Source organism: Scomber japonicus, chromosome 9 (assembly GCF_027409825.1).
Source record: "Scomber japonicus isolate fScoJap1 chromosome 9, fScoJap1.pri, whole genome shotgun sequence".
Lineage (NCBI taxonomy): Eukaryota > Metazoa > Chordata > Actinopteri > Scombriformes > Scombridae > Scomber > Scomber japonicus.
Window position 1 is genome coordinate 11,136,410 of NC_070586.1, and position 8,273 is coordinate 11,144,682.

At 44.4% G+C, this 8,273-nt stretch overlaps 1 protein-coding gene across 1 annotated transcript in view; it reads right to left on the bottom strand.

The window, feature by feature from the left end:
* Positions 1-8,058, bottom strand: part of znrf3 (zinc and ring finger 3) — a 67,980-nt gene extending 59,922 nt beyond the window's left edge. Inside the window, exon 1 of the mRNA XM_053324667.1 lies at positions 7,662-8,058. Coding sequence (XP_053180642.1) covers positions 7,662-7,892 — 231 coding nt within the window. The 5' untranslated portion in view covers positions 7,893-8,058. The remainder of the gene's footprint in view (positions 1-7,661) is intronic.
* Positions 8,059-8,273: the final 215 nt, after the last annotated feature.

Below are 8,273 nucleotides of genomic sequence, written 5' to 3' on the forward strand. Positions count from 1 at the left end.
GGGAAGCAGTGTGGCCTTAGTCACCGACGGGGGTCCACAGGAAGGACAGGAAGAATTGTGGTGGCTTTTTTTTTTAAAACCCAAGGCTGTACAACAGAGCTTTTATTGGCACGGTATATTAGTTGCTATATTTGTAGATTCATAAAAAGGAAAAGCCGCACTTGACTATGTTGGATTTGAAGAGTTAGAAACAAAATGCACTGGTGAGGGTCTAACTCCTTTGCTTCAAAACAAATATTCAAGAGAGTATTTTAGTGAGGATAGTCTTTCAGCGATCATGACCAAGAACAGAAAATAGAAAACCCTGTGTCCCCAATATCTTCAGTATACCCATGATACAGGCTACGACATAAAAAGAAAGCTAATTTTTCATTTAAAAAAAATCTAGGGCGCTTTTTTAGCAACAGAGACAGAAAGAGGAGGAGCTGGAAAGATGCAGTGATATATCTTCACTGTGGAGTAAAGACACATGCAGCACTCCACCAGACGGCAAAAAAAAAAAAAAAAAAAAAAAGCAAAGAATGCAGAGATAACCCAGCTTGTTCTCATCTGACCAAACAAGCCCAATCCATCATACCTCTGGCCCCATTGTGTTACAACCTGGATCATCCTCATTACTTGAACAACCTGCGCACACACACACACACACACACAGACACACACACACACAGACACACACACACCAAATAGGCTCTAGAAACCATGATGTGTGGGGGTAAGGGGACAGAGATGAACACGATGGGGTCCCAGCTTCCACCTGAAACTGATTTGTCCCCATCTGGCATCCCTGTAAATGACCTTTGCCACGGTTGTGTAGGAATCCATTAAAGGAAACAAAAAAATGAGAGAAAGAAAAATGGTAGGGTTTCTGACAGAACGCCTGTCAAGAGAGCCATCACACATTAATATGATGAATTAGGCGGCCGGTGATCATGTGGACAAAACCAGTAATGGCTTTCTTGAGTAATACCCTGAGAGTCTGAAACTAGGCCTAGTCGATATTAGTACGAATGAAAACTACATTAGAGTAAGATTTCTCTCACAATAACAGCAACTGTGATATGTTTTTAGACACAAGAGGCTGATAATTATGTAATGATGTACACAAAAGGAAGAACTTTGAACCCTGTGTTCTTGAACTTGGGTGAGTGGGACAGATCTGTGATAAGACCTCTCTCCTTTCTCGAAAACAAATGAGACGAGCGAGGGCACAAGCACATTGTAAGGTAGGAGGAGAAGGAGGCAGATGGAGTGTACTGCTCAGAGTGAAATGGACTCCCTGCACAGCTACCTTCCTAGTCTATTGGCAAAAAAAGTACAACAAAAGAGGAGGCTGGCGTTGTGGCCTTCCACGGTTAGTCAGCACATTCCTGGCCGACAACAAAGCATGCCTCTGCCTGGATGAGCCACTGTGAGCATTGTCATTTCATAACCCTCGACCCCTTAGCCTTTGTTTTGCAGACCCTCTGTGTCAGTGGATAAAAATGTGGGCTGAGGGGATGGACTGGCCTTTCAGCACTGCTGCATCAAATGTAGACAGACACACCAGGGGCTATTCGGACAGCAAAAAAATCCACTTTGGATAGTTCTTTATCTTCGATTCATAACAAATCTCTTTCAAAAATAACCATGGTGAAGACACGCTGTGTGAAAAATCACTTTTTCACCTGTCAAAGTGTGACGTTATGATGCGGTGCATTTACCATATCACAGCATGCTTCATAGAAAAATAATCACAGCCTCAGGGCGATACTGAATTAACATTTCCTCATGATTGGACTGTAAAGCAGAGGACAAATACAAGACTTTAATACAAATGAGCTCAGACAAATAATCAATAGCAGATCAGGAGTGGAGTGACATGAGGGAATAGGGTTCCCCCTGGGAGAGGCCTGGAAGCTGGAGAGAAAGCAGCAGCGAGCACCAGCGCTGACTGCTAATCTCTCTTGGAGTGGAACATCAAAGATCTGCTCAGCCACTCAGCCCAGTGGAAACTAACATAGCTACTGGGGCCACCAGTACCAACATGCACTTGTTCCAGGTGGAGCTGTGCAGTGAGTGGGAATGAGAGGATCAGAGAGAGAGAGAGAGAGAGAGAGAGAGAGAGAGAGAGAGAGAGAGAGAGAGAGAGAGAGAGAGAGAGAGAGAGAGAGAGAGAGAGAGAGAGAGAGAGAGAGAGAGAGAGAGAGAGAGAGAGAGAGAGAGAGTAAAAGAGCCAAGGGCAGGAGAGTGAAACAGAGGCTGCTAGTTTGGGAGGCAGTGTTAGCCAATTAAAAGAAGTTTGGACAAGTGGTAAGAGATCCGACAGGAAGTAAGGTATAAGGTATTTCAACACTGACATACACCTGACTGAATGCTGACAGACACTTAGTGCTTTCAGTGAATTGCTGACAGTAAGATATTAACTAATCATTTTACATATAGTTTCAGACTGTCACATACCTACTGCAAGATAGAGAAATGACTAGTGATGAAATACAAGTTCCAATTAATTGATTAGACAATATTCATAAAGGATTTGTCATTTTAAGCAGTTTGTCAAGTGCAAATGCCAAATATGATCTGGTTCCTGCTTTTCTCTTGTTTTACATCACTGCAACTTGAAAACCTTTGGTGCTTTTATATATTCAGACAAAATATGCAAGTTGAAGATGTGAACATCCCATTTTATATACAATCAAATGAACAATTGAATGCATCCAGTGTTTCTGCATTTTCAGAGCCTTGTATGCCCTCATCAGAGAGCTGAGAGTAGAAAGATGACAGGAAACGAGGGGAAAGAGAAATGAGGAATGACATGCAGCAAAGATGTGGAGACTTTGCTGCATGCTGATCAGAAATCCCACCAACAGGCAACCCCTAATAACAACTGATGTCTAAGTGACAATTCATTAGTGCAACACTAGTAAAGACATACTTGTAACCATCACTTGAAGTCATTCAAATTCAATATAGAACGCATGACACATTTTGGCTGCATCACAAAGAGCAGACTGGTGGTGGGGGGTGAGAGTGGATGTGTGTGTGTGTGTGGGGGGTGTTAAGCAAGAGAAAGAGAAAAACAGTTTAGTCTGTTCTATTCCGAAAAGGGGAGAAAAGCAGCCTCAAATTACTTTGGCCGGGACATGAAAGTGAAACAGGGTGGCGGTTAAGAGACGATAGCACTTAAAATACAGCTGTGACCGCCAAGCCAATAAATGGAAAAAAGTAGGGAGCAGCACTTTTAACCTTTTAAACCAGCGTTTGTGTACTGCTACTGTTGCTTTGGCGCTGGGAGTGGCCCGGTCCCTGGCACCTCCCGTCTGGGACCGGCCCATTATGGCCTCTTGGGGTTTCCAGCCTGTGGTGAGAAAGCGCGCTGGATGCCTTAAACCACTAAAGCTCTCATTATAGTCTAAATGCAGCGCGACACAACTCTTGCCAGCTCCAAGGTAGGAGCTCCAGTATTTAAGCTCATCGTTGTCTTAGCTCAAAACCACCACTTTCCCCCCTGCGCACGCAGTCAGAAAAAAAACTGCCACTTTCAAAGAACCACATCATGAAGTCTCCCAGCTATAGTTACTGGCACTTCATGCGCATGGGGATGAAGTTCAAAGGTGAAACAGCTCGTGGGTGTTGGGAAACTATAGCCTCTTCTTCCTGACGCTGGATTCAGGGGATGCTCAGTGTCCCCTCTGAGAGGAAGCAGGCAAAAGCCACATTATTCCCTCTGGTTCTGGCCGACAACACTATGAGTTCCATCTGGTCCTCTCGGTGCCCCTGCCACGTCCCTGCCTCAGCTCCTCACTCACATGCTGACAGCAGGGCCTGCTGGAAATCAGAGGCAGATGTGTGCTCGCACAGTGCATCGCGCCTCATCTTGCTACAGGAAAGACGATTTGGCGTCAGAGAGACAATGAGGAATGATGAGCGGCAGATGGCGTTTCCCCCCTTCACATCAAACACCTTCTAAATCAGGAGAGCTGTGTGTGCGCTGTCAACAATGATATAAATGTGACAAACACGGTGATGAGCAGTCTGACTGGGCATCCTGTGGAGCAAAGCCAGTCCAGAAACTCTATTATCAGTACATCTGGAAGAAGAGTGCTTTCAGTCTGTTAAGCATCAGCTGGTTTTGTCAACCCACGCCAATCAAGGTGTTCATCTTAATCCCTCGGTGACTTAATCATGGGATGACATGATGGTGCCAACCCTGCACTGCTTAATGTACTTAAACCACATCCAGACAGCTGCAGACATGTGGAAAGGTGCAGCAAGACTACCTGAACTCCTATTTAAAATATATAATCCATGCAATGAATGCTTCAAGTGCTTACATCAGGGTTTCTGCACTTAATCAGTCTCTTTTGGCCCAAAGCACTGCTGGGTTTTCATTTTAGCAGACTTTTTTTTTCTCCATTCTAGCTGTCTAATCAGGAAGTATCTAAATCTGGGACAAGAGGTGAATACAATTAACTACCTGGCAGGAATGACAACCTGCAGCACTGCGGTCAACAAGACACACAGTTAACAGCCACACTGCTGTAAACACACCCTTAAAGTCCACTTAGAGAAATGCCTGTCGATACACACACTAGACTCATTTCTAGACAGGATGGTTTGAGGAGACGTTGATTACTTTTCTATTACCAAGTCAAACTGGAGCAATCAGGGAATTGGCTTGGGGAGGCCTGGGGTTTGGCACCGTCGGCAAATCTGCGTCGTCATCCTTCCCCTCTTAGAGCAGAGCGAGAAGCAAATTAACTTAATTTATTATTTTTGGCCCTGGCAGCGTGTGCCACATTTCGCACTCTTCAAACAGGGCTGAGCGGGTGTTAGCTTTAGGGAATTAGCAAAGGCGAGCTGGGAGTGTATGAGCGGTGATCGTAGTTGGGTCTTTGCTCAGGAACGCTGCCAAACTCCCCACCCCACCCCAACCCTCACCTACCCCCCCCTCACCCCCTCACCCCCCCACTTCCCCCTGTATTTGAACCCATACCTGCTGAGGTTTGGCCACTGTTGTACACACAAGGTAACGCAAACCCCTCAGGGCCCTGTTCAAACATCAGAAGAGGAGAACGTGAAGGCCCCTGTAAACCTCAGCCTCAGACAGACCAAAATCAAGTGCCCCCCCTAACTCACTGAACACGAGAAAAAAAAAAGCTCAAACCTCGAATGCAAAAAAAAAAAAAAAAAAAAAAAAAAAAGTAGACAAGTGCAACGGTTGCAAGAGGTCACCGCGGACAACTGAATGCACAAGAACCCAAATATTTGTGTTCAACCCAATTCCAATGTAACACTATATCCGTTACAACACCGCAGCAATTTCCCAACACGTTACTGCAATGTTATTTCACAAGTATAGAATTTGCATGCGGGGGAATTCGATAGCAAGTTTAAAATTGTACTCCTCAGGTTGTATGGCTGTCATTTGTTGTCAGTTTCAACTTTCATAAATCTTTTGGTAGAATATATGCTGTAAGAAATTTAAGACAGTGCGCCGTGCCGGATAAACTGTCCCTCATTATAGCCTGACAAAATATAAGCTGCCTCTAAGTGGTCAGAAGCTATGTTAGCAAAGAAAGCAAACCTAAATAGATGTGGTTTTCGATGTAAAGCTGAGGTCCGACATTTCTGTGTGGTTACCAAAGTGGCGCCAAATGGCCATCACTGTGTGTAAACAGGGGCCATTTTTATGCTGAGTATCCCCCCCCCCTCCCTCCTTTTGATTCCCACATATCATCTTTCTTTTGAATGGAAGAGTCTGGCATTTTGAAGAGGACAACAACAACAACAACAACAACAAAAAATGGACTGAAAAGGTGCAACTGATATCCACCCACGCATCATTCTTACAGTAGTAGCAAAGGATGGAGAGATGAGGAGAGGATGCTACTAGCTGGGTAGATTCAGTATGAGTGCATTTTAAAATAGACACAAATGTGCTAATGAGTCACGGTCTTTACTCACTCAATACGACAGCTCATGGTATAAGAGCTGCTGGAGATTCTACGATGCAGCCCACCAAACACATATAAACTAAAATATGGATTTACAGTATTTGAAACAACCCCTCCGCCCCCTCAGGACAGACCAATAATAATAATGATCTCATATAGTTCAGTTTCTTCAGTTTCGAGGCCACACTTGAGCAGCTATTGGCTTGTGTACAAAAGATACAAAAACTGAATCGTCATCTTCATCGCTCATGAGGCTTTAACTTTAACTTTAATCTCATGATGATCCAGTATCATCTCAATATTGGAGAAATCCGTCATGTATAGCGAAGTGACCAGTGCACTGGACTTTGTTGGACCCAATTATCAATCACAAGCTTAATCCAAATGAACTTGACATGTGTTAGAAACAGTTTGGATTTGAAAGATATTGCCAAATAAACAGACACTACTTCAAAGAGAGGATATTGCTTCACGTTCAAGTGACTACCAATCGATCATGAAGAGCCCCCTCCCTTTCCCTCCCTCTTCTCTCTCCCACACACACACACACACACACACACATCCCAAACTTCTTCCACACACAGGACATGTTAGAGGTCAGTAAATAAAACATTTTGGCTTTGGCACATGGAGTCCACTGTACCTCAAAACTCTTCAGTACCTCACAACACAGTGGCCAAGTAGATTAAAGCAAGCATTATAAATCTTCAAATAAACACTTGGCTCTGAGGAAAAAAGCTTCATATTTTAGTGAGTTCCACTAAATCAAAAGTTGCACGACTGCTCCAACTATAACCAAGTCCTGCCAAATGCACTTGTCATGTTCTTTTTTTGTTTTTTTGGGGGGTGGTGGTGGGGGTGAGGGGGGGGGGGGGTGTATAAAAGATGGAACACGGAGGAGTCCTCCAATGATAACTAGTTCACTTCAGACATACTTGATGTTTAATCCAAAAGCCATAAAGTGGTTACAAGAAAAAGCCTCAGCCAAAAAACATGCAACTTCAAAAAGGGCAGCATTGATGACGGGCTACATAGTAACTAACAGGGCTGCAGACGGCGGGACGTGCGGGTCAATTTACGCGTTAGTCAATAAAAACAAACCTATTCCACTATTAAAGACAACTTTTTTTTCCCTAAATGAAAGCGGATTGTTTGACCGGGAAAAAACACAAACGTGGATAAACTATCACAACTTATAAGGCTTCAAAATCGAGTACGAGTTTGTAAACTTGTTTCGGGGAAGCGTTGGCGGATTATTTGTAACTTTTAGAGGAAAACACTTCCGAAAAGCGTGCGTTTGTTGTTAAGAGGCCAATTAACTATTATTAACTTGCACTCAAGTGAGCTCCACACATCAACAAAATAACCTGCAAGAGCATGTTTTCCTGTGAATGAATTCCACAAGATAGGAGCCATCTTGTGACCGCATATGCTTGCAAGCTTAGTACCATCCTCACACACAAGCCTACACACACACACACATACACACACATACACACACACCGTATACAACTCTTGTCAACCCCCCCCCCCCCCCCCCCCCCCCCCCCCCCCCCACCACCACCACCACCAGCCCCTCTGGAAAAAAGTTTTAAGAAGGGCAGCTTGGTTAAATTACACCCCGGATCCAGGCAGTGTGGCTCGGGGTTGCCTCTTGTCATTCCCACGTAAGAAGAGTAAAAAAAAAAATAATAAAAAAAAAAAGACACTTTACAAACGTACTTGAACGATCTCCCCCTCCGCGCTGATAGTGGCTCCTGCTTTGGAGAACCGTCCTTGCAAGCCAGTCGTGTAAGTAGTATAATCTCCATTGGGACTGGACTCGAACAGAACCACTTCCACAAAGGCAGTATCCTTGGCGAAAACGGTACCAAGAGAAGCGGCGACCACCAAGATCACCAGGACCACCGAGTCGGGTACACGATCAGAGCCTCTCCTCGGTGAAATCATCATCTTGCCGGCTGGATCTGCGCCGATCGGGACATAATTTCACACGGATTAATTAATCGGGTGAAGGTAATTGAAATCAGGTCTATGCGCGCTACGGGCGATTCGTCAAAAGAGTCACAATTGTGCAATAAAAGCCTGAGCCTTGGCTGAAGCGTGTTTATTTCACCACTGCAAGCCTTGTCAATTACATTGCCTGCAAACGCTCCCTCTCTCTCTCTCTCTCTCTCTCGCTCTCTTCCTCCCTCCCTCTCTCTCCCTCTTTCTTTCTCACCCCCCTCCTCCTCCTCCTCTACAAAGCGGATCTCCTTTGATCTCCAAACACGTGATTTTTTCTTTTTTTTTTTTTTTTAGTTTTTTTTTCTCTCTCTCCCAAAAGGGTTATAT